Source organism: Eptatretus burgeri, chromosome 15 (assembly GCF_056783735.1).
Source record: "Eptatretus burgeri isolate ZD-2024b chromosome 15, Ebu_testis_v1, whole genome shotgun sequence".
Taxonomy (NCBI): Eukaryota; Metazoa; Chordata; class Myxini; order Myxiniformes; family Myxinidae; genus Eptatretus; species Eptatretus burgeri.
Window position 1 is genome coordinate 25,527,475 of NC_140975.1, and position 26,888 is coordinate 25,554,362.

Consider the following 26,888-nt stretch of genomic DNA (forward strand, 5'->3'; position numbering starts at 1 on the left):
CTGCAAGAACTGCCCTGTTGGCAGCTGCAACACGGGCCTGCAGTGGCGGCCCGTGCACCGTGTTTGTGTTCATCCATCCATTCGTTGTGTTCATTGCGTGTGCCACTTGAGCTGGCACGGAGACTACATTTGTGCAGCCCATGCACCGTTGTGGTTCACTGCGTTCAGTTCAAACCATTCATCCATCCATTCGTGTGCTCATTGCGTGTGCCACTTGAGCTGGCACGGAGACTGCGTTTGTTGCAGCCCATGCACCGTTTTTCACTGCGTTCAGTTTCAAAAGGGAAGGCCTTGGACTGCGTGTGAGCAGCCGGCCACGTTCCCTGTCACCTGCATTGTTTGAGCCAGAGACTGCATGCGGGCAGCCTGGCTCCCTGCTAACTGTTTTCTTTTTGCAGAGTTCATTGATCCTGGGCCATGGTTTAGTGTAAAATTTGTAAGTTAAGGTTAAGATGTACTGTAAATATGAGTGCGCCCCCCGGCATGTTTGTCTTAGCGCCGGCAATTTTATTTAAGTCGTCCGTGTGAGTGAGTTTGTTTAGGTAGTTACTCAGCCCTTAGGTTATTTATTTTGGGGACACGAATACCATGAATGTCGCACTCAGGGATCCGTAGGTAAAATGTACTAGGGGAAAACTACACATGATGGCACACGAAAATTTGACGACTCGGGACGAGTCTGTAAAAAGGGGAGGGGGTAGTGTTGTGGTTGACCAAATTCGCAAACCACCATTCAGGTCCCTTAGGTGAGATATCTCGGTAAGTATATGTGTAGTTAGGCCCAAACCCGTTGTCTCGAGGGAATAAATGTCATTCATGTGTGCTGCGACTCTTCAGGATAGCCGTTTTTCTTTTACTATCTTTATTTTGGACCAACCGCCATTATTACCACCACCAACCATGTCTCAACAGTCATCACAACATCAACCACCCACCACAACGCCGCTTCACCACAACAGCCACGACCTTTACCGTCACACCTCGCAACCGTCGCATCGCCACCGTTCTTGCGCCGCTTGTGGGTACCGGTATTGGACTCGTGCAGGGCGCGCACCGAACAGCGTGTACAAAACATCACGGACTTTCCGCAGAAAAATGGATCAAAAAGCATTCACGCCCACTTTTTCTCGGGCCAATGGGGAGCGAGGTGAAAGGTCGAAGGCAGGGGGTCAAAGGCGAAGCCACGGGGCTTATATAAGCGGCTGCGTTCGTCAGAAAAGTGGTGTGCGTTGGAAAGAGTGAGTTCGGAGTTCAAGAGAGTCGTCGGTGGAGCTGGAAGGAAGTTGCGTGTTGGAACGAGCTGTGCGTTGGAACGAGTTGTCGGCGGAGCTGTGGAGAGGTGGCAGCGGCGAAGACGGACGAGGGGGTGCTCGCGTCGGTGCCGGGAGCTGAAGGCGGGAGGCCGACGGCGCGACCTGGTCGAGGTGGAGACGCTCGTCGCGGGACCCGAGACAGAATAAAAATCCTCCTTTCCCCGAGCATCAGCAACCCCCTCCTGTTTCCCCCCGCGCTGAGATAGTGCGACAAAAGGGGACCCCCTTCCCACCCCCTACCAGACACTGTCCGCGAGGCCCGCGGAGTTGGGGCACCATCGCCACTTCGCCCCTCATCATCAGACGGGTAGGCCCGACCCGGTCTCGGCCCCAGGCCCGCCTCATCCTTGAGGGTGTTCTTTTTCTTGGTTTTGGGTATGTGTTGTCGGCGCCGTCTGTGAAGTAGAATTGTATAAGTGTTGCCGTGTGCTCGGTAGTCGGATAGCTCTGCATTGTGTCTTCGCTTTTACATTTGCTTTTTGTGTAAAATTGCATTGTGTTTCTTCTTCTTTTCTATGTGCTTTTGGTGGAATTGTATATGTGTGCTTTCCGTTCATCGCGAATAAATGTGCTTTATATTGAACTGTTTTCCCGCTTCGCTTCGTCATTTCTTTCATTGAATCCTCATCTTGCTTCACGTAAAGGGTTGGTCGTGCGTTAAGACGCCCGATAATTAATCGAACCGTCGAGGTCGACGAATAACACCGCTCGGTTATCCCGATAGTACGGAACGGGTCGCTTAAGTGGCCCGTGTCCGAAGTCGACCTGCGGCGAGGTGCGATCGCCCGGTCTACCCTCCGTGTGGGTACTTAGGTAGGTCGAATTTGGCGAGCAACCCTATCCCACGCGGGGGCCGATTGGCTCGATCGCGGTGAGACCGAAAGGTCCATCCGTGACTGGTTCCCGGCGTTAGTCCGAGAGGGTCACGACTGGATTGTCCGTCCGGTGGGCGACGTGCCGCGATTCGAGTTACGTGGCCGTTCGCACGCCGGCGGGCGCGATTCCGCGACAATATCATCGCTTTACTCCACCTTTGAAAAACATATTGCCTAAACCACAGACATGTGAAGTACACCTTTTTGTGTTTTCACAGTAAAAAATATTTAGATTACCTTAATTCCTCCAGAAAAAGCTGAAGCAGTTTACCTGTGCGAATTTGTATCAACGAATAATTTACCCTCCAGAGCTAAGGCTGTTGCAGTTCTATACAGTTTTGGCCAAGTATGTGCCTATTAGAAGAGCCATTCTGAAATCTATTATGGGTAACATGTTGCATGATTGGAGCAGGTACTTCCCCCCCCCTCCCCCCGCCCCATAAAAATTACATTTGTTGCTCATGGCATCATGCTGATTTTATATCATGCAGACAAACCAGGTTGGCTCAGAAGCAGATTTTTGTTTCCAAATTTGATGAAATTAATGCAATGAAATGAGATACGGTGCTAGGACAGAGGAAGAATGAATAAAAAGATATCTGTGCATGCTCGCTAGGTATGACTATGTTCATCGTGTAAGCTTGTATTTGTAAATACAGGCAAATTAACTTGTTACGTTTCAATATCATCGACTACTACTACTACTACTACTACTACTACTGCTGCGGCTGCTGCTACTACTACTACTACTACTACTACTACTACTACTACTACTACTACTACTACTCTTCAACGGCCCCAATTAGTCCCACATTCTTTTGGGTTCAGCTGGCAAAAGTTTTTGGTCCAAGTCTTTCTGAACTGGCTCACCAGGCCTGATAATTTGGGTAGTAATTTGTAGTTTGTTCAGGATGCCAGTGTTCACTCATTTACTCTTCACAAAACACTCTGGGGATCTTCAACGACCGGTGCTGGCAGATAGGTCCTTTGGCTTATCGTTCTTCCAATATAATCAGTTGCCCTTCATATCCGAAAAAGGCCATCACATGAATGTGATCTGGTCAATTTGTGTATAATGCAGAAACTGCTGGCCAGACAGCAACCACAATTTTAAGATAGCAAGCAGTGTAACCTTGTGGTAAGGATCCTACAAGAAGACTATACCACTTGCTATCAACAATCCAAACAGGAATTTGCAATTTGCTTCGGGTGCTGATGATGGCTCATCAACTCTTCGCATAGGACACTGTGGGATCATTAACGTCCACTAATGAATGTTAAAAGATGGGGCACTCAGTTTCACCGACTTCCCATGGATGGCAGAGATGTTGATGCCTCACCCTGCCTGCAAGACACCGGGATGACAGTTTATACCTGGGTCGAGATTCAAGCAAGATGGCTAAAAAGTGAGTGTGCATTCCTCAAAACTCTACATTTAAGCATTTGTTGTGATGAGGGAAAGAAAAGAAAAGAAACAAACCAAGGAGTTGATTATTCAGCTTGATAGGAGCTAGTAGCATCCCTTCCAATAACCCCCAGAACCTCTACTCAGCACCTTACTGTTTTCTCACATTCCCTTGAGGTATAATACATAGTCTGTTTTCCATAACTACGACCTCATGTTGATGCAAACATGCATCAGGAACACCGGATGATAAAAGAAACAGTTGTCAAGAGCAATACTCAATATGATACTCACGAGACCATTCAGAGAGACGATGAGGTTCCGACCCAAGGAAAGAATCTTCAGGTTTTCTGTGAAAATAGACGTCATCACGTTCCAAACCTTTTTGACATTTCACGTACATTATTGCAGTTGGAAACTAGTTACCAAGTTCAGTCACCTTGCGAGATAAGGTTTGTCGTGTCTTTCCTTCTTCATGGTATAGAAACAAAATGTTTATTATCAACGGCGTAATGAATGCAAACAGAAGATTACTCACTCAGGCCCTGCAGGTTTGCAATGTTCTTTATCTGATTTGTTGACAATGAAAGTTTCCTGAAACGATACGTTCACACATTGGCTCGACAATGTGACGGAGACTAAAGCTTCCAGTGGGATCATCCAAGTTTGGTGAATCGTCTTATAATGAAGAGTAAAAAATGATGAGCCATTTTAGTCAGGTGGCTGAGAAAATTTACCATTGGAGTTGATAAAAGTATCAAATTTGGCATGCAGCTTCCTTTGAGCCAATTAATCAAATTTAGCTTTTGGGGTTTTGAGCCCTCCTGAAATATTTTAGGTTTTTACGTAATACACTAAAATCCAAGATGGCCGAGAATGAAAACTTATCACCTTTCTTGGGTGGTGGCTGTGAGAAAGCCACGTGGTTTCCAAAATAGGGGTTTTTAGGGTCACAGCTTTTGGACATAATGATGCTGATCATATATGTACTGTATGTCTGACTGTCTGTCCCTGCTTTCTCCCATTTACAGTGGCAGCTACTGCCATAAATGGCAGCTTTTGAATTAGCAGCTTTGCAAATGTGTTGCACGTTCTGTTTATTAATTCTACATTGATATATAAGGCTCATGGAGGAGTCCACATGGGCGTTGCATGTAGGACAAGGGCATTACAATACGGTGGACAATTAAAAAAGGAAGTGCATGCGATTTGAACCAGAGAATCCCAGCATCATGAGCTAAGTCTTCAGATGGGAACCATTAAAGAGGAAAACTGAGTAGTGAAAATAAGTATTACAAGATGCAAACTCAGCTACCAACTCGACAACACCATCACAACATGACAACATCTTCAATTTATATTTGAAACATCTTGGATCACACAGCATATCAGTCCTCACAAATATAAGCAACTTCTACCAACACTCAACAATTTCCCAAATTTCGAAACTATGCAAAATCATTACTCTCCTTAAACCAAACAAAGAACCCACCAAAGCAGCTTCCTACAGACCTATCACATTACTTTGCACACCATCTAGTTGTAGAACTCCTAATACTCACCTTCAAATCCCACTCTCATGTTCCCAGCATGGATTCAGACCAAACCACACCATTATCACTCTCCTGACAAAACACGTTTGATGGCTTCAACAGCAGAAAACCACCAAAATGCACTATTATCACCACAATAGACATCAGCAAAGGATTTGATGCCTTTCCAAAACTACTCTTCCTAATAAACCAAACACAACACAAACATGCACGACACCAAATGCTTGCTTGCCAACGGCCTATCATGCAGATAGTTGTATGTAATCTTTAACGGCAAGTCATCACGCACAATATACTTTCCTAATGGAATTCCTGAAGGATCAATCCTCTCCCCCACACTCTTTAATATTTTCATGCACGACATTCCACAACTACCCGAGAACATTAAAAATAGCCTCATATTTGGACTATATAACCATTATCTCGACTCGTAGCAGTATCAACACAGCCACGACACAACTTCAACCCTTCCTCAGCACCCCACAAACCTGGCTCACCATCAACAGATTAAAAGTAGCTCCCTCAAAATCAAGTCACTCTTTTAATAAATAATAAACACCGAGGAACATTGCGCTGCACCACACATCACATTGAACAACATCCCCCCCACACACACACACCAAACTATCCTACACAAACACACTAAACAAAAATACTAGGCGTCACTTTTAACACATCCATGTCGTTCTCAGATCACATCACAAGCATTAAAATAAAACCATGTTCACCCAAGCTGAACACACTTAGGGCACTCACAGGCACTGACTTTGGATACCACAAAGAAGCAACATCACTAATATACAAATTACAAACAGTACATCAGATCAGTCATTAACTACACCAGCTCATATTGTGTCCCCAGCATATCAAACACACATCTCAACACCCTACAGACCATAAAAAAAGCAATTCACATCATCACAGGTTGCACATTTACACCAAGCATCGAGCACCAACAGACAGAGGCAAAAATGTTAACAATCAAAGATCACTTGGTCATGAGAGGTGGGGAGTTCCTTGCAGCTGAAACAGCCAATCCGAATCACCCATGCCACTACATATCCAACCACCCACAGACCCCAAGACACATTAATATGATGTGCCTCTTACTCGCATTTCTGCAATGTTGACAGTGACGTATCCATTTTCTTAATAAAAGGGGTCTGGCCGTAAATGTTCACTTCGAGTGCTTCAGAGGCTTTCTGTTTGTGAAGAGTCTCCTGCCAGAAAAAAAAAGAAAGCATAATGCATGCTGAATGAGATTGAGAACAGTTTGAACTACTCATGGCATCCATCCATCCATTGGGAACATACTCTGTGCAGAGCGTTGGTGCTGCCTAAGCAGTCTCCTTCGCTACTGGGCACAATCCTGGACAAGTCACCACTCCAACACAGGATACCAGAAAGCTGGCATTCATTTTGCCAACCTCAGAAGGATGACAGGCAGAGTCAACCCCACCTGGAATTAGTTTAACATCCAAGGGGGGTTTGAACTCAGAATCCTGGGATCCCAAGCCCACCACCCTAACCAATGAGCTAACCAGCCATACTCATGGCAGAAAGAAAGATATTCTCGAACAATTATGTTCTCAAATATCTTCCGATAATATACTCAGGAACGTATGTGGGGTGTTCAAAAGTTCTATGAATGAGATACTCACAACAGTTAGTGTCTGTCTATATATTGTCTACAAACAATTATCGAAATATTGTTGTGGTTTTATAAAACTGCATGCTGAGATTGAAACGCATGCAGCACATATACTCTTTAGAATAGTTATTTCCGTAATGAACATTAAGAATCGTGCCTTCCCTATAGGGGTTATTATGTAATTAAATGCATTGGGTTGGGTAGTTAGCGCTCCTTCTCAACCCGCTGGGATAATAGAGACATCAGCTTGTGAGATGACGTGTGCCGTGACTGCCGTCATCACATGGGGCGTGCGTGTTTTATTGCCATTCAACATGTGTGACTAACACCAGCATTCTGGAACGCATGCCAAATTCTCAAATTTCCATTTATTTTATAAAGCCCCACAAAGTCCTTGTTTGTCTGTTTGTCTGTTCAGACATCTACCCTGTAATGAAATTTATTGCAGTCTACCCCCTGTACTGTATTTCGTTCCCCTGATCTCCGTTCATTCCCCTCCACCAAAAATGACTGGTAAACAGACCAGGACATGACCCAGCCCCCCCTGAAATGATTGCCCCATTCCCTGGCTTTGTGCCAAGAACATTGTTGCACGTTTGGGATTCGTCCCGGGGGTGTAGGGGTAGAAGGTGCAATTGCCCATGTTAAGTACAGAGCTCTGTTTTTGATGACAGCTGGAAGGACCAAGTGAGTAAATATCCCATCGGACAACATAATGGACAGGGCTGTCGGGGAACCCTCCAATGGCTGACATGGGGCCGGCTCGTAGGATCTGAAGTGGCCCAATAGCTGGTCCCAGGCTGCCTCGGAAGATCTGACTTGTGGCTCATTGGCTCCGCCTGTCCCAGGGGCTATAAAGCTACGTTCGGCGCCTAGTTCGTTCTCTCTCTCTCTCTCTCTCTCTCTCTCTCTCTCTCTCTCTCTCTCTCTCTCTCTCTCTCTCTCTCTCTCTCTCTCTCTCTCTCTCTCTCTCTCTCTCTCTCTCTCTCTCTCTCTCTCTCTCTCTCTCTCTCTCTCTCTCTCTCTCTCTCTCTCTCTCTCTCTCTCTCTCTCTCTCTCTCTCTCTCTCTCTCTCTCTCTCTCTCTCTCTCTCTCTCTCTCTCTCTCTCTCTCTCTCTCTCTCTCTCTCTCTCTCTCTCTCTCTCTCTCCTGCCAGAAGTACGCCGAGGTGAAGTCCACTTGTACTGCCAGAAGTACGCCAAGGTGAAGTACACATAGGGAGGGTTGGATAACATGGAGCTCGCGTGGAAGTACTTCACTCAGGCCTTGAGACTCAACAGCACGAACATGCGTGCCCTCTTTGGCCTGTACATGGCTTCCATCCATGTGGCGTCGAGCCCGAAGACCGGCACCAAAAGCAGGAAGGAGAACCTGAAGTACGCGACGTGGGCGGCTACGCAGGTCTCACGTGCATACCAGATGGGGTCCGGAACGCAAAAGGAAGGTCGATCGTCCGTGAAGATGATCGAGAATATGCTAGAGTCCTTGCATATTTCCCAGAACTAACAATTCCCTGCACTAGTCTGCACGGGCCCAGATATTTATAAGGTCAGAGGTGGCAATGGAAGTCACAGTTGTGAGATTCGCTAAAAAAAAAGTCCTTTTTAACCATGGATCAAACTTTGGTTTATAAAAGAGTTTATGAAGTGAAGTCTCTCTCCTGGTCGTCACACTCGTTCCTGCCCTGGTCCTGGACACTCTGCATCGCCCTCACTTCTTCCCTGGTCCTGAACGCTTTGGTTTGTGCTCTTGATGGAGCTCGTGGACCATCGGTTGTGGAGAGCCGTGTCGGGGCAATTCCGGAGAGCAGTACCAAGCTGGAGAGGGTGACAGTGACGTACATCCCGGTAGGCTGAGGCCACCCTGCCCTTCCCAATTTTCCACCCGATGTGTGTGTGGTCTGATGGTTACCTTGCTTTGTCATCTCATAGGTAAGGCACAGGTTAAGCAAAGTCTGCAACTTGTACATTTACTTTCTTATTTTGTAAACAAACATCTTGATTGCTCTTTTCATTGCATTTCCCCTTTTCCTGTCCTGGTAGCCCCTTTCATGCCAATAAAACCCTCCAGTTCCTTTCCCTCCTTCCCGTAACCCTCGTCGCTCATTGTAAATAAATTATTCTTGTTATATTTCCAATCTGCCCTTGGTTGTCCTTTCTTCCATTGGTCCAGCAATGTCCATATGTAGAATAGTCAGGAGGTTATAATTTCCCAAATAATTGGCTCTCACATCAGTCCGGCATGGTGTTAGCGGAAAGCTTGGCCACATTAATCAAGATCCAATAAAGATAACAACAGCACAATTGCCGAGGGTGCGATTCCCCGGAAAGGAGATCACGTGTTCTTCGGTAAACGGTTGTCAGATGGAGGACCCTGAGTCACGTAGTCAAGTTATTGGCGTTCATGGTCGATCAGCGACCCGCCGTGACACTAAGTTATTCGTGTGTGTTGGCCTTGATTCCCGATGAGTCTGGGGGAAACCAGGGGTACCCCTACCCTCATACCCCCGCGAATCTGAGTCCACAACTATACACACTACATGGCCAAAAGTATGTGGACACCTGTTTTTTTCCAACATCTCATTCCAAAATCATCGACATTCATATTGGAGTTGGTCCCCCTTTTACAGCTACAAGAGCCTCCACTCTTCTGGGAAGGCTTTCCAATAGATGTTGGAACATTGCTGCAGGGATTTGTTTCCATTCAGCCACAAGAGCATTCGTGAGGTTGGGCACTGATGTTGGTCGATTAGGTCTGGCTCGCAGTCGGCGTTCCAATTAATCCCAAAGGTGTTCGATGGGGTTGAGGTTAGGGCTCTGTGCAGGCCAGTCAAGTTATTCCACACTGATCTCGCCAAACCATTTCTGTATGGACCTCACTTTGTGCACGGGGCCATTGCCATGCTGAAACATTAAAGGGCCTTCCCTAAACTGTTGCCACAAAGTTGGAAGCACAGAATCGACTTGAATGTCATTGTATGTTGTAGCAGTAAGATTTCCCTTCATTGGCACTAAGGAGCCTAACCTGAACCATGAAAAACAGCTCCAGACCATTATTTCTCCTCCATCAAACTTTACAGTTGGCACTATGCATTCAGGCAGGAAATGTTCTCCTGGCATCTGCCAAACCCAAATTTGTCCATTGGACTGCCAGATAGTGAAGCGTGATTTCATCACTCCAGAGAATGCATTTCCACTACTCCAGAGTCCAATGACGGTGAGCTTTACACCACTCCAGCCGACGCTTGGCATTGCTCATGCTCATGTGCTCTTAGGTTTGTGTGTGGCTGCTCAGCCATGGAAACCCATTTCATCAAGCTCTCGACGAGACTTCAAAGTTTTTGCAGATGTGCCAGCGGATTACTTTACAAACTCTGTTGTGTCGTCGTGTGTACAGCTGTTCTGACATGAGTTTGTTTTTGTGTGTGTGTTCGGTCATTAAGCATAACATATCATTCTCTTTACAAACCCCACCTCCACCCCTCAGCTTTCTCTCTTCTTTTTTTTTTTCATACTCCTCTCTGTCTTTCTCTCTCTTACCCCCTCCTCACATACCTCCCTCCCATGGTATAACAACGTTTAGTGAGGCATAGCTCCCCCACCTCCCCCCTTCCTCACTCTTCTCTCCATCAGCTTCCCCCCCTTGCCTCCTCTCTCTCTCCCTCCCTCTCTCCCTCCCTCTCTCCTCTTTTCCTCTCTCTCCCTCCCTCCCTCCTCTCTCAAGCCCCATCCTTAATACCCCCCCCCCGTCAGTGATTTGCTCGTACACTAATAAATGGCTGTGTGTGTGTGTGTGTGTGTGTGTGTGTGTGTGGGTGTGTGTGTGTGTGTGTGTGTGTGTGTGTGTGTGTGTGTGTGTGTGTGTGTGTGTGTGTGTGTGTGTATGTCCTCCATAACTCCAAAACCATAAAATCTAGCAACCTGACACTTTATGTGCATACGATGGGAACTCCAAGGAAATGCAAGAGTGAATATTGGATGTTTGGGTTAATTAAAACACTCCTTTGGAAGATAATTAACGACCTTATTTAATTGTATCCTTTATCAATCACATCCTCGGCGACCTCACTCTGTGAGGTCTGAAGGCGTCTCCTTCACTCATATTATCGAATGCCTGTTCATCATAGCTACGAATCGCTGTATACTGTATATCACTTTTGTAAGTACAATAGTTTTCAAATTAGGAGCTTGGAGCGATTTCATGCATTATATGATGCAATTTTCCACGATCTACTCTCATGGACTAATTAAAGTATATCATCGAAATATTATTTTGTCTTTGAGGATCGAATATCGTCTGGATTAAATACTTGTTGAAATCTGGAATGAAATCTGATAATTTAAAGAAATAACGTGTCTTATAACAAAGCTAATATACTTATTTACTTTAAGCAAGCAAGACTATGTTCCTTCCTCCTCCATATATGCACAAGAAAATGTAAAATTTCGAAAGCATTAAACTTATCTTTTTCTACTGTTTGGAGAATTATATTGAGTGAACAAAAGATTTAGGAATGTCTCAAAATTAATCAGCTTTATTGAGCTATATGATTTAATGCATTCACTGCTTTACATCGCTCCCTATTCCCCAGTGGGACTGCTTAATTATCCATACTATCTCCTCGATCTGTGTCTATATTTTTGAAGGTTTTGTGAGGTGCTCTACGGTAATCAAAGCAAATGTGGTGAAAAACGGACATTTTAAAATACATTTATAACGTTTGCGCGGACCGTGAACTGATGTACCACATGATGCGTGAACAGATGAGCAGTCAATGTGGAAAATTATCTGCAATGTTTATTTCACAGGCGATTAAATTTTGCGGTCTCACAGGATGTTCTACATTAAACAGCAACTCTTTCGTGGATAAAGTCATAATTTGAATGAATTCATTTAATTTATTTAACTGCTGCAGGTGCAGTGAAAACCGGCTTTAAAGTTAAAGGGATTCAATATGGTATGCAGCCACAGCCTGGCTTGTTCCTTATCAATGGGGCACTTGTCAGGATTGAAGGGAAAATGGATGGAGCAAAATCCAGAAAAATCCCAGAGGAAAACCTGCTACCCTCTGCAAGAAAGCTGAAATTTGGACGGAAGTTCACCGATCAGCATGAGAATGACCCGAAGCACACATCCAAAGCTACAGTGGAGTGGTTAAGGAACAAAAAGATAAATGTCCTTGAGTGGCCCAGTCAGAGCCCCAACCAAAATCCAATCGAAAATCTGTGGCATAACTTGAAGATTGCTGTCCATCAATGCTCCCCAGGCAACTTGACTGAGTTTGAACAGTTTTGTGCAGAAGAATGGGCAAATATTGCCCAATCAAGGTGTGCAAAGTTGGTAGAGACCTATCCCAACAGACTCACAGCGGGTGGACACTTATCCAACCAAGATATTCTAGTTATGTCTGAAAGTCTGAAAAAGCCTTATTCCAGGCGATAAGGCACCAAAAGGTGAAAATTTTGAAAAGGGGGTGTAGACTTCCTGTAGGCATTGTATCTTTCATTCGTAGAACTTTTGAAAGTGTTTCAGAAATTCACATTTAAACTGTTGGCGTTATTTTAAGGCTTTCTGAAATATGATTTAATCTTTCTGTTGCTGTTCAGAAGCAACAAAGTTTGAACGGAACATAGTAACAAGATGAAGTGAGGAAGGGGGAAGGGGATTTCTGGATGGGATATGCAGTTGCACAGTAAGGAGCAGCCATCTTAACTCACCCACTTGGCTAGTGCTTGCTTGACTGTGGTCTCTTGTGCCTCTACTTTTCCCTGTGTGAACAACAAATGGATCACATCACCTTCAGTGGACATTTGCAGGCACCTATGCAAAATGCACACCACCCACAGAACCTCCCTGGGATAAAAAAAAATGTTTTAAAACATGCAACAACTGCCAACCTGATGGTTGGTTGATGAGTCAATTATAACTTGAAGGAAGAGTATGAGGACTCACTGGTGCATAACCTTAACTCGGACCCTGAGGGGTTTTGGTGATATGCCAACAGTAAGATAAAACTAGGATCAGTGTTGGAGTCCTTGAGCTAGGGAATGGAAGTTTAGCCAAATTAAAACCAACAAGGAGAAAGCAAAGGCACTTGATCAATATTTCAGCTCCATATTTAAACAAGAGAACTTCAACTGCATATCAGATTTGAAACGGAGCCAAGAGTTTGAATGTCACCGATAAGACATGAAAGTGATCACTGAAGAGGTTGAGAAGATGATAAAGAACATGAATGCAAGCAAGTCACAAGGTGCAGATGGGTTTGACCCATGATTGTTTAGAGAGATCAGTTCAGACATAACTGAACCCCTTGCCCTAATTTTCAAAAAAAATCCAATGAAGAAGGGAAACTGCCTCTATAATGGAAAAGGGGCAATATCACACCTCTCTTCAAAAAGGGTAGCAGAAGGTCCCCAAAAAGCTATTGACCCATAAGCTTGACTTTGACTACTGGGAAACTAATGGAAAGTATAGTAAAGGACAAGATGATGGACTATTTGACAACCAATAATGGTCTAACTGACAGCCAGCAGAAATTTACACCAGGGGCATCATGGATGATGCAATTCCTTTTGGTGATAGAGGAGTGGACAAGAATATTGAATCAAGGAGTTTGAGTTGATGTTCTATGTCTTGACTTTAAGAAAGCCACCCACCATGAAAGGTTGTTCTGGAAGCTGTATGTATATGGAATTAGAGGGAAAATGTATGCATGGATTAGAGCCTTCTTGATAGAAACAGAGCAGAGAGTGAAAGTAAATGGTGCAATGTCTGACTGGTGCAGGATGACAAATGGTATACTGCAAGGCAGTGTAATGGGTCCTGCATCATTTGCAGTCTTTATTAATAATCTCCTTGACATGGTGGAAGGAAAAGTTCAGATGTTTACGGATGACACAAAGCTGTACAACCCAGCTGAAACCACACAGAAAACTGAAATACAGTACTACAAAAGGACTTGGACTGTTTAACTAGATGGTCTGACATGTGGCAACTTCCCTTTAACCAAGGTAAATGCAAGGTGGTACACATAGGCAGAAACAGCCTCAAACAGGAGTCCAGTATGAATCAGGTTTCAGTAAAGAAGGTCAATCAGGAGAAAGAGTTGGGAGTTCTCATGGACAGGGAATTTATATTCCATGAGCAGGTTGCAGGAGCTGTTAAAGGATACCAGCTACTTGGTATCGTAAGACGTTCAGTCACCTGAACAGGACTTCCTTGCTACTTTTGTTCTCAACATTGGTCAGACCTCTCCTAGAATATGGAAATATCCTTTGGCACCTCCAATTTAAGACAGATGCAGATAAAGTTGAGAAAGTGTAAAGGGGGGCCACTAAAATGGTTCCAGAAATCAAGGAGCTTCCCTAACAAGATAGGCTGAGAATCTTGAGTCTACACTCCCTCCACTACAGAGGGATGAGAGGTGATGTTGGACACCAGATTCATCATGGGCAGATCATGATTGATCCCAGTCATTTCTTCAAGCCAGCTAGACATACTTCAACTGGAGGTCATTCAAGGAGAAGAGCAGATGATGTCAGGTAGTGTTTTTTTTTGTTGTTTTTTTAGCAATAGAGTGATGGACAATTGGAACAGTCTTCCAGAGGAAGTAGTGGAAGCCAAGATGACAAATGTCTTGAAGCTGCTTGAAGGCCTGGAAGGAAGAATGAGATTGAAGAGAATGTGGAAGTTGTTCCAGAAGTGGGGCAAAAAAGGAACAAATGGGGAGAGGTGAGCAGTGGTTCTGGATTTTGGCAGTTTCACTCAGAGTGGCTTGCTGGTGGACCATGTGCATCTTGCAGATACCTGGGGCAGGGGGGAGTAGGACAAAGTGCGGAAAGGGCACAGTGTGAAAGACCAGAAAGGAGGTAGAAGAAGACAGAAATCAGCAATCTGTCACTGATGGCAAAGCAATAGGCCCATAGACTCGGCTTCATCGCGAGAGATTCCAATGATCTTGAAAGCCTTGGTTTCCACGGCGTCAAGCAGAGCAAGATGCGAGGCAGGTGAGCCAAACCAGAGGGGAGAGCAGCACTCCATAAAGCTGTGGATGAAAGCCTTGTAGGTACATAGGAGATCAGGTGTGCCAAGGAAGGATGTGGCACGATGGAGGATGCCCAGTCAGCATCTGGCATTGGAGGACAACTTTGAAATGTGGCTTGCCCAAGAGAGATCGTGGCTGAGAGTGGGACTCAAGAGTTTGAGTGAGTGAATTTCTTCGAGATGGTTGTTGAGAAAGTAGATGGGAGGGTTTACTGTATGGCTCTTTTGGAGAGACAGAGAGAGATTTCTCATGGTTAAAAGACATATTCTAAGTGTTTGACCAGTTTGTGATTTTGTCAAGGTCTGAAAGAGAGGGAATAGGCTGCTGCCTGTCTGTCTAAAGAATGAGGAATGTCACGGCAGAGGGTGTAAAGAGATTCAATGGATTTTCAAGGGAGTCAGAGAGATCATTGATGAAGATTAGGAATGATATGGAGCCTAGAACACTGCCTTGGGGTGCTCCAGTTTTGACAGGGAGAGGAGATGGAAAGGGTTCTGTTGAGAGCCTCATGTTGACAATGAGAGTATAGTGAGTCAGTAATCAAAGAGGGGTGCTGGCCTTGGATTCTATGGGTAGACAGTTTGGAGAGCAAGGCAGAATGCCAGACTGTATCGACAACAAGAGATATGTCCAGAGAGACGACCCTGATCTCATGTCCTATATTGAGAGCGTCCATCCATTGTTGGGAGAGTAGAAGCAGCAAGTCCAAGGTAGAGTGACCAGGTCTGAATCCGAATTGAGGATCTGAGATGAGGCTGTTGGAGAAAAGGAATGATTTATGTCAACTGCGATTATGGATTCCCTGACTTTGATGATGATTGTAAGTAAGTTAATTGGTCTGTAGTAAAGGGAGATTGGGTTTTGTACCTTTTAATGTAATGCTGTGATGTTTTCTGACTTCCAAGCAGATGAAAGATGACCTATGGCATATGATAGATTGAAAAAAAGGCAGAGAGAAAAAAAAACCTGTGAGCTGATGCCATCTGGTCCAGTTGCAGGATATTCACACCAAAATCAAGTCGATTCTTCCTTGTCACACAGCCAATCTGTCCACCAAGTTTCGGCCGAATCCGTACATAACTTTTATAGATATCCCGCTCACAGACGGACAGACAAGGCTGAAAACAAAACCTCTGTCCACCTTAGGTGCGAGGTAATTTTGCTTTCATATTCCATTTACAGTTTGTTTGTAAGCCTGGCGTTGGCTTCGTGGTTGGGGTGACTGGCTTGGGATCTTAGTTAGGGTCCTGAGTTCAAGTCCTGTCTGCTGCTGAATTAACACCAGATGGGGTTGACTCAGCCTGTCATCCTTCCGAAGTTGGTGAAATGAGTACCAGTTCCAGTGTCTTGGTAATTGGGGCACTGCATCAGTGTCATTGCTGTGTCCCAAACCAATGATGCAACCAGAAGCCATACGATGTGTGTGTGTGTGTGTGTGTATGTGTGTGTGTATGTATGTGTGTGTATATGTGTGTATGTGTGTTTGTATGTGTGTTTGTATGTGTGTGTGTGTGTGTGTGTGTGTGTGTGTGTATGTGTATGTGTGTGTGTCAGGCCCGTCGCTAGGGGGGGCATTTGGGTGCAATGCCCCCCCATGGCGCATCTGGTGCCCCCCCCACTTGTACGCCACCCATTTATGCCATGTTGCACCCTGTGAACAACTTCGTGTTTAAGGACGAGCGCCCACTGTGAACTTGCTTTTTCAGAGTTCACCTGTGTGAACTAAAACCCTTATTCCAGATGTTCAGTGTGGTGAATAAGAAGGCCTTCTTGGATAAACTGTTCTTTAATAATATCCTTCTTTGAATAACAGTCAAGAGATAAGTGTGCGCTTTCCAGCGCATCTCCAAAAGTAATTGGCAAGACAATACAGGCCAAGACCACAAGATAATAGATAATAATCCAAGCACCAACGCCAGCAGCCAAGACCTCGTGTCGAATGTCGATGTTGTGGGTGGTTTTATATCGTGGATCATTTAGTTTTAAGGAATAGCCAATCAGCGTATTCGATATGGAGACCCTATTGAGCAGGTTACCTGATTGGTTGTAAGTTAGGTTTAAATGTAATATAGTCATAATATGATTAAGGAAAAGATATAAATTTACATTATTAAAGATGAAGTGCACGTGCACCACCTGATCTTCACAACCCGTCAACCCTCCATCTTTCAAAAGTAATTTTATAATAAAAATTAAAAAATATGTGTGTTTGCAATCGTGTTTACATTTGAAATGATGCAGATAAAACCTGTTTTTGATGGATGGATCATTTAATAAATAAAACCGTCAACCGTCAAATCTCGCGAGTCGCGAGGAACGAATCACAGAGCACGAGCTCGCAGCAGGAGAAAAAGACGTGAATGATGGAAAAACGAAAATCGCTCAGAAAAAGAAAAAATGCAACCGACGAAAATGAAGAAGATGATGAAAGACATGTTGTTGGAGGAGGAGGAAAAGACGATCATGTCGATGAAATACCGACAGAAGCTGGCCAACCTGGTCAAGCCAGCAACGTCAGCCCTGCGGCTGTAGCCCCAGTGCAGACAGCCGAGTTACCACGCTCGGCGGCGGCCTCGAGGTCGGCTGTGACCGTCAAGCCGCTTCCCGATGAGCTTGGAAGTGAGAGACCGAATCAAGTTGTTGTACAGCGGTACCCTGGCCATCTGTTGCAGAACAAGAGTCGCTCGTTTGTGTCCTCGTGGTACCAGACTAATGAATGGCTGGAATACAGAGTGCAGACAGATGCAGCATTCTGCTATCCATGTAGGAAGTTTAACACCGCATGTGGCCCAGTGGACTCTACTTTCACAGTGCGAGACGACCGGAATTGGAAACATGCCGTTGAGAAAGGCAGGGGGTTTCACAAACACGCAACTTCAAAGGAACATTTAACTTGTGTTTTGATGTGGAAGGAGAATGAGAGGCGCATCGATTGTGGTGAGGAGATTTCCACACTCCTCAATGCTGACCAGCTAAATAGAAACTGGTACTATGTGTCTGCTCTTATAGATGTTGTGGGATTTCTCGCCGAAAATGAGATACCTTTAAGAGGGAGCCTTGATAATTTTGAAGATATGTCAGACGGGCACAGTGGGCTCGTCCTCTCGCTTTTAAACTACACACTCAAAAAAGACACCGAGCTCGCCGAAATAATAAAGCATATCCCATGAAACGCAAGCTATACTAGTCCAGAAATGTAGAATGAACTGATCTTCACATTGAGTAATGTTGTGACGGATGCCATCGTGGAAGAAGTAGGCACATCGTGGTTTACCATCAAGGTGGATGGGACGAGGGACCCCACTGAATGTGAGAACATATCAATCATCATTCGCTTTGTATCGGCATCAAATGAAGCAACAGAGCGTCTACTCACAATAGCTACAGCCGACGCTGGAGATCTAAAAACATTGACAGACCTAATAATTTCAGAGCTGACAAAAACAGGACTTGACATGTCAAAAATATTAAGTCAGGTGTACGACGGGGCTTCGGTAATGGCTGGGAAGCACGGTGGGTTGCAAAAGTTGTTGCAAGAGATATTGGAAAGAGAAATCCCCTATGTGCACTTCTTAAATCACCAACTCCATCTGATAGTTGTCCACGCACTGGCAGCAGAGAAAGCTGTCACTGATTTCCTCGAGCTTTGTTGTTGCCTGTACAAATTCTTCAGAAAGCCCACTGTTGCTGCACAGTATAAAGGTGAGCGGTTAAAACGACTTCTTGATCAAAGGTGGACGGGACATTTAGCCACCGTGTCTGTGATCATAGGATCTTTTAAGGATATCTCATCCTTACTGTCGGAGATTGATGCAGAGCGCGCCTACGGTGCAGAGATGAGGATGGAGGCTATTGGGCTTTTGCGGGAAGTCTCTGGGCCTGCCTTCATGTTCATTGCTATCTTTGTACAAAAACTGCTGATGTTAGATGGCCCTAACAGACTCTTGCAGGCAGAGGACATGGACTTGCTAACGGGGTTGGAACTGGTGGCGAGTGCTACAGAGTGTGTGAAGAAACTCCGCTCTGAGGATGAGTTAACTGATCTGTGCAACAAGGCCAACGATGGTTGCACTTCAACACCTGCACCACCAAAACGGAGATGCACAATGCATAAGAACTTGGAACAGTTTGTAGTTTTGGAGACTACAGGACAAAACAATGACAATGACAAGACGGAACTGCAGAGGGTTTTTTACAGCGCAATTGACACTGCTTGGCGAGATCACTCAGCGCTTCAGTGAGCGTAACACACAACTCGCCCGTTCACTCGCTGCCTTGAATCCTGAAAATGGCACGTTTTTGGATCCCCACTTGCTCCAGCACATCATGACAATAACAAAGTCAACCATCAGTGAAACAGATTGTTTGGTTGCAAAGCAGTTTATTTGCTCACAGACAGAAAAGCATCCAAACGAGAGATGGACAACACAAAAACTCCTCTCAACATACCACAAAACGCTGGAAGCCATGCCAAGTGTAGTGACAGCTATGAGACTTGGACTAACATTTGGTGCGTCCACTGCCATGTGTGAAAACTCATTCTCAACATTGAGGAATGTCTTCACTGACCATCGACGGTCCATGCGCCATGCACGCAAGGCACAACTGGTACAGCTGGCCTTCGAGAGAGACCTCACACATAAATGCCTGAATGAATGGAAGGAGAAGGTCCTCAGAAGATTCCACACCGAGACACGTCGCCTGCAGCTCTTCTGACGGCGAGTACAGTGGTATAAAAACTATACGAGGAGTTCAGATTGTGTGTGTGACTGCTGGTGATGCGTGTGTGGTTGTGGTTGCAGTGTGGTTGTGGTCAGCACCTGCCGTGGTCAGCTGCTTTGTACTTCTAATGTTTAAGTTAAATGTTGTGTTTGGTGTTTTGCATATCCCATATCTAGTGCTTTGTGCATAACCTTACCTCTGTGTAATTGACTGCTTTAAATGCGGACTTTGTGGTATCTTCAGGCTGGTCGTATTTGCTGTTGGTAGTTTAACGTGATGATCGCAGGTCATAGCCTACTGTATCTTATTTCAAAGTGCACTGATTCTGGTGCCAACCTCCCCCGTTTAGGCATTGTATCTCTGGCATATTAATTTTCTAATGCCAATTCTTCACAACACCTTGTATAAGTGCACCTGAATTGGTGCCAATTGTCTAATCATTGAATATCTGCATTGTGAATGTGCCAGTTTGTTTGCGGCTCTCCTGCATTCGAATAATTTTAGACCAAAAACATCGGAACATATTAAATCTAGCTGAGATCAATTTGGTTAGTATGCGACGGCAACCTCAGTATAGATGCGTCAATGCTGCATGAATACAATAGTATACCGGGTTATCAAAAATATTAAATATAATAATTGTGCCCCCCCATCCAGTTCATATGCCCCCCTTAATACTGAGCCCTGGCTACGGGCCTGGTGTGTGTATGTGTGTGTATGTGTGTGTATGTGGGGCACGGTAATTTGGTCACAGGAAACTTTGTCACGGTAAAACGGTCACAAGGTAATTTGGTCACAGTAATTCGGTCACGAGGTAATTTGGTCACAGTAATTCGGTCACGAGGTAATTCGGTCATGGTAATTTGGTCACAGTAATTCGATCATGGTAATTTGGTCACAGTAATTCGGTCACGGTAATTTGGTCACGGTATTATTATTATTATTATTATTTATTCACTGCATTTAAGGCTAGTAAGGCCCAAGAGCAGTAATAAACAAGGCCCAAGAGCAGTAATATAAACAAGGCCCAAGAGCAGTAATAAACATTTTCATTGCATGGCCGGCGAATCTTGTTGGCATAATGACCTATTGACCAAGTTTACTGACTTCTATAATGGAATCGATTCTGTCTCTCTCAACTTTTAAATTCCGATTCCATTATAGTCGTCAGTAAACTTGGTCAATACGTCATTATGCCAACAAGATTCGCCGGCCATGCAATGAAAATGTTTATTACTGCTCTTGGGCCTTACTGGCCTTGAATGCAGTGAATATAATAATAATAATAATAATAATAATAATAATAATAATAATAATAGTAGCGTGACTGTTGTGATAATGAAGTGCCGTACTGTGATTGGCGGCAACGGAGATTGGGCGGATGTGGCAGCACTGTGTATGGGGGTCGGTGGCTAGTGATGACTCGGTGGCTGGTGATGACTCGTATGCGACTCGTATGCCGCGTGCTCCGTGGAGGGTCGTGCTGGAACAGTAATGGTATGTAGTATACTGTATTAGGAATGTAATTGGGATTAGAGTATGGAGTTTGCCTTCAGTATTATGTGTACAAGTTATTGTATTTTGTTATTCTTACCGTATGTATATTTATGTTGTTGTAGATATGCGTATGGGTTTTGTGAGAATAAAGCCGATCAAAAAGGTTTATTGTTGATTACTACAACAATAATTTATTCTCACAAAACCTACCTGGTTGGATTGAACCAGAAGAGCGCTGAGGCCGACACTGGAATGGAGCGTTTGCTGAGACCAGAGAGGCTGGATTCGGATCCCAGTTCACCCACGGCGGCACAACAATGGAAACACTGGTTGAAGACGTTCGAAAACTTCCTGGGAGCTCTACCACAGGATAATCTGGATAAGATGAGTCTGCTTACAAATTTTGTCTCACCAAGACTATACGAAACTATATCAGAGTGTACCATTTATGATGAGGCTATCCGTACTTTACAGTCACAGTACGTAAAGCCCACTAATGAAGTGTTTGCACGCCATTGTCTTGCAACTCGCCGCCAGCAGGTCGGAGAGTCCTTAGATGAATACCTTCTGACTCTGAAAACGTTAAGTAAAGAGTGTAACTTTGGGGCTGTAACAGCAACTCAACATTGCGAAGAATCCATCAGGGATGCCTTCATTAGCGGCCTGCAGTCACCACTGATCAGACAACGTCTATTAGAGAATAAGACTTTAGATTTAGCTACCATGTTTGATCAGGCGAGATCTCTTGATTCAGCCCAAAGAAATTCAGAATCTTATTGTGTTATTCAACCCTCCCGTTCATTGGGTGCTGCCTCATCCAATCAGAATACCGGTGAAGTGGAACCCACAACTGTAATGGCTGCTACGGGTGTTAAATGTTTCTTTTGTGGTTTTTAAAACACCCACGTGTAAAATGTCCGGCACGAGAGGCTGTGTGTCATAAGTGCCAGAAAAAGGGTCATTTGCTAAGGTGTGCCGTAGTACTTCATCAGTAGCTACTGGTGCTTGTGCAACTTCCTCTGATCAGGCAACGCTAGCGGCTGTGTCTTCTGCCGCTGCCCCAGGGGTGTTATCAAAGGCGGTTGTGAGGGTCACGCTCAATGGAGTGGAATTGGATGGCCTTATGGATAGTGGTAGTTCAGAAAGTTTTATCCATCCCGACCTCGTTAAGTGCCATTCCTTAAGTGTACATCACACCCAAGGCAATGTTTCCATGGCATCTACTTCCTTCACCGCTCAGACATCAGGGTTCTGTCGAGTCAATATCAAAGTAAACGGTCGGTGCTACCAAGATGTGCGTCTGTCCATACTCCCTCAGCTGTGTTCAGATATAGTTTTGGGCCAGGATTTTCAGGGACTGCATGATAGTGTTACACTGACATATGGAGGTAGTTTGCCTCCTCTTGTTATCTGTGGACTCAGTACACTATGTGTTGACCCTCCAGAACTGTTTGCCAACTTGACAGCTGATTGTTATCCTGTTGCTGCTCGATCACGCCGGTACTCTCCCGATGATCGTAAATTCATTGAAAAGGAAATTCAAAGGATGTTGAAGGAAGGTATTATAGAGCCCAGTAACTCCTCTTGGCGTGCACAGGTTGTTGTCGTTAAGAACGAAACTCACAAGAAACGCTTAGCCGTGGACTATTCAGAAACTATCAACAAATTTACACTTCTTGACGGGTATCCTCTGCCTCGTATAGATGACACTGTTAACAAGATTGCTCAATACCGTGTTTTTAGTACAATTGACCTCCGTAGTGCGTATCATCAAATCCCCATCAGAAATGAAGATAAGCCATACACCGCGTTTGAGGCCTGTGGACGCCTTTATCAGTTTGCTCGGGTTCCCTTTGGCGTCACCAACGGAGTGGCTTGCTTCCAACGTATCGTGGATTCATTCATCCAAGAAGAAGAATTGGTTGGAACATTTGCTTACTTAGACAACATTACTATTTGCGGCATGACTCAGGAAGAGCATGATGCTAATCTCACGAAATTTCTTGAGGCTGCGAAGAGAAAGAATATAACTTACAATGAAGACAAATGCATCTTTTCAACTAACAGGCTCAGTATTCTCGGATATGTGGTGGAAGGAGGGGAAATGCGCCCGGATCCTGAACGACTCCGACCCTTACAGGATTTGCCTGTGCCTCGGGACATGAAATCGCTCCGACGCATCCTTGGCTTCTTTGCCTATTATTCACAGTGGATATATGACTACTCAAGCAAGATCCGCCCACTGTGTGCCACTACTACATTTCCCATGACAAGGGAAGCAGAAGCAGCTTTCCATCTTCTTAAGCAAGACATTGAAGGTTCAGTGGTGAGGGCGATTGACGAATCCATACCCTTCGAAGTTGAGACCGATGCTTCGGATGTAGCAATTGCTGCAGTCCTCACCCAGGCAAGACGTCCGGTAGCCTTCTTTTCCCGAACCCTTCAGGGACCCGAATGTCGTCATGCTTCTATTGAGAAGGAGGCCCAGGCTATTATTGAAACAGTTCGCCACTGGAGACAGTATTTGACAGGCAGACATTTTACGATAAAGACAGATCAACGATCAGTGAGCTATATGTTTGATAAGCAGCATAAAAATAAGATAAAGAATGATAAGTTCATGCGTTGGAGGATGGAATTATCTTGCTATGATTTTGATATTGTGTATCGTCCTGGTCGAGAAAACATTCCCTCTGATACATTCTCCAGGTCTTATTGTGGGATGGCATGCCACGATCGACATTCACTGTTTAACCTCCACGAAGCCTTGTGCCACCCAGGGGTTACCCGCTTATACCATTTTGTGAAATCTAAGAATATGCCATATTCTGTGGAGGATGTCCGGCAGGTTGTTGGATCTTGTAGAATATGCGCAGAATGCAAGCCCAAGTTTCACCAACCAGATAAGACTCGACTCATAAAAGCTACTCAGCCATTTGAGCGTCTCAATATAGATTTCAAGGGGCCTCTTCCGAGTACAGATAAGAACCAGTATTTTCTTAACATTGTGGACGAATATTCACGGTTTCCTTTTGTATTTCCTTGTGCCGACATGACCACTTCCACGGTTATCAAGTGCCTCTGTCAGCTGTTCGCTATTTTCGGAATGCCGGCTTACATTCATTCGGACCGGGGACCCTCCTTCATGAGCAAGGAATTACAAGACTTCCTTGCCAGTAGGGGGATCGCTGGTAGCAGAACTACTAGCTATAATCCTCAAGGGAATGGCCAAGTGGAGAGGTTCAATGGTACCATTTGGAAGGCAATCACAACGGCTCTAAAATCCCGTAATCTACCCATCAAATGCTGGCAGACTGTTCTGCCTGATGCTCTCCACTCAATTCGTTCACTGTTGTCCACAGCAACCAATGCTACCCCTCATGAAAGACTTCTGAACTATTCTCGTCGTTCTTCCTCGGGAGCCTCGGTGCCTACTTGGCTCTGCAATCCTGGGCCAGTCCTGCTGAAGCGTCACGTACGCACGAATAAAACTGATCCCCTTGTGGATGAAGTCGACCTCCTCCAAGCAGGACCCCACTATGCCCATATTCGCTACCCGGATGGCAGGGAAACTACGGTCTCTGTTAGACACTTAGCCCCAATTGGAACCCCATCCAAGAGTGAACCCCAAATTCTACCTCAGGCTTCTGAAGAAAATGTAATTCCCCAGGGTAGTCCCCAAGACGTACCTTGCTCAGAGGGGGGTGATCTCGTTCCTGATATGGTTCCTGCAACTCCACAGCAATCAGATGCTGTGGATAACCCTCCAGTGCCAAGAAGATCCGGTCGCACCATTCGTCCTCCTATTAGACTAGATTTATAGAGATATATTTCTCGGAAGGGGGTGAATGTTGTGATAATGAAGTGCCGTACTGTGATTGGCGGCAACGGAGATTGGGCGGATGTGGCAGCACTGTGTATGGGGGTCGGTGGCTAGTGATGACTCGGTGGCTGGTGATGACTCGTATGCCGCGTGCTCCGTGGAGGGTCGTGCTGGAACAGTAATGGTATGTAGTATACTGTATTAGGAATGTAATTGGGATTAGAGTATGGAGTTTGCCTTCAGTATTATGTGTACAAGTTATTGTATTTTGTTATTCTTACCGTATGTATATTTATGTTGTTGTAGATATGCGTATGGGTTTTGTGAGAATAAAGCCGATCAAAAAGGTTTATTGTTGATTACTACAACAATAATCATATTACCTTGTGACCGAATTACCGTGACAGAATTACCGTGACCGAATTACCTTGTGACCGTTTTACCATGACCGAATTACTGTGACCGAATTACCTTGTGACCGTTTTACCGTGACCGAATTACTGTGACCAAATTACCTCGTGACCGTTTTACCATGACCGAATTACTGTGACCAAATTACCTCGTGACCGTTTTACCGTGACCAAGTTTCCCATGACCAAATTTCCTGTGACCAAATTACCTGCATTCGTGTGTGTGTGTGTGTGTGTGTGTGTGTGTGTGTGTGTGTGTGTGTGTGTGTGTGTGTGTGTGTGTGTGTGTGTGTGTGTGTGTGTGTGTGTGTGTGTGTGTGTGCAGCCTCGTATTTAACGTTTATATAATTATTTCGTCACGCAGCAATTAACTTCACCCTTCAGAGTAAAAATAAAAAGTTAAAATGTATCCTCCCTTGTAAAATATAATGATTGTCTCAAAGTGTCAAACATAAAGACGACCCAAAAATACATATGTTGCAAAATTCAATTTCTTCTTACTTCTGTCGACATTATCATACATACCATTGCTTCAAGCGGTTGCTAGGGCGACTAACTTATTCAATTTCTTCTTACTTCTCTCGACATTATCATACGTACCATTGCTTCAAGCGGTTGCTATGGCGACTAACAGCTTACAATTCGCAGAAGTAAAGCCACATATTATTTTCATTTACTTCTTCATAAAATCCTTTATGCATTAACCAATGTCGATCGGCTTTATCTAATCTTCATGTAGGTTTCAATAATTGAGTAAAACTCTCAAAACAAAATACTGAAGAAGGAAAAAACCAGCCATGTCCATGAAACAACCATTATACACCGCGGTACCATTTTCCACTTCCTTCAGAACCTCGAGCCCTTTTCTCTTGGCTTCGCAGTGGTGTGCCCGAGTACCAATCCCAACATGTTTTAACATGATCACTACAGGGGTGTGTTCCATTACCAATCAGCTTGTTGAGCGCTCGCCAAGGGTCTTAAGCACTCGAGCAAGCACTCCAACGAAACGGTTTATAAGGAACGGCGGGATTGGCAAGCGCTAGCCTAGCTGCTTGGTAACTAAATACACCTCAGGTGGCAAACGTTTGAAAGCTCCCAGTTCAAAAAGGATTCTAGAATGAATAAATATATATATATATATGAGATGTTTCTCGGATGTATTTTAGTGATTTCAATTACATAAACCCGCTTACTGCATTAATGTACGATTATTATACATCACCTCGTTTTTGTAATTTATTAAAGGTTAATTTGCAGTGAATATTTCTGACTGGATTTTGAGACGCAAAGCGTCCGGAGTTGTGTCCCTCTTCATATTGTCTTTAAGGTCCACATAATCAGAATCTTTTTTTTTTAATGTGATCATATTGATTTTTCAGTAATAAACAAATAATTGAACGTGGTTTTTAATTTCAATTTTTAGCTGCGTCACGTTGTCCTCCTCCTCCTCCTGCTTCTTCCTCTTCCTCTTCCTCTTCCTCTTCCTCTTCCTCTTCCTCTTCCTCTTCCTCTTCCTCTTCCTCTTCTCTTCCTCTTCCTCTTCTTCTGAGACAAAACCTTAAGGACACGGCTCTTGGACACATTTGTCCTTC

General features: G+C 44.6%; 1 protein-coding gene and 1 long non-coding RNA gene across 3 annotated transcripts in view; one reads left to right on the forward strand and one right to left on the reverse strand.

The window, feature by feature from the left end:
• Positions 1-26,225, reverse strand: part of LOC147011775 (dynein axonemal light chain 1-like) — a 69,287-nt gene extending 43,062 nt beyond the window's left edge. Inside the window, exons 1-5 of one of the 2 annotated variants that reach the window (XM_085855844.1) lie at positions 26,128-26,225; positions 12,519-12,565; positions 6,257-6,366; positions 4,132-4,187; positions 3,888-3,943 (exon numbers count right to left, since the gene is read on the reverse strand). In XM_085855844.1, coding sequence (XP_085711970.1) covers positions 3,888-3,943; positions 4,132-4,187; positions 6,257-6,366; positions 12,519-12,565; positions 26,128-26,215 — 357 coding nt within the window. In that variant the 5' untranslated portion in view covers positions 26,216-26,225. Of the gene's footprint in view, positions 1-3,887; positions 3,944-4,131; positions 4,188-6,256; positions 6,367-12,518; positions 12,566-25,821; positions 25,943-26,127 lie in introns of those variants that run through there. The other variant, XM_085855845.1, reaches the window with a different exon arrangement.
• On the forward strand, positions 20,892-21,231 carry LOC147011776 (uncharacterized). Its single transcript, XR_015051782.1, has 2 exons — positions 20,892-21,063; positions 21,186-21,231. It is a non-coding gene; the product is annotated as an uncharacterized LOC147011776 (long non-coding RNA).
• Positions 26,226-26,888: the final 663 nt, after the last annotated feature.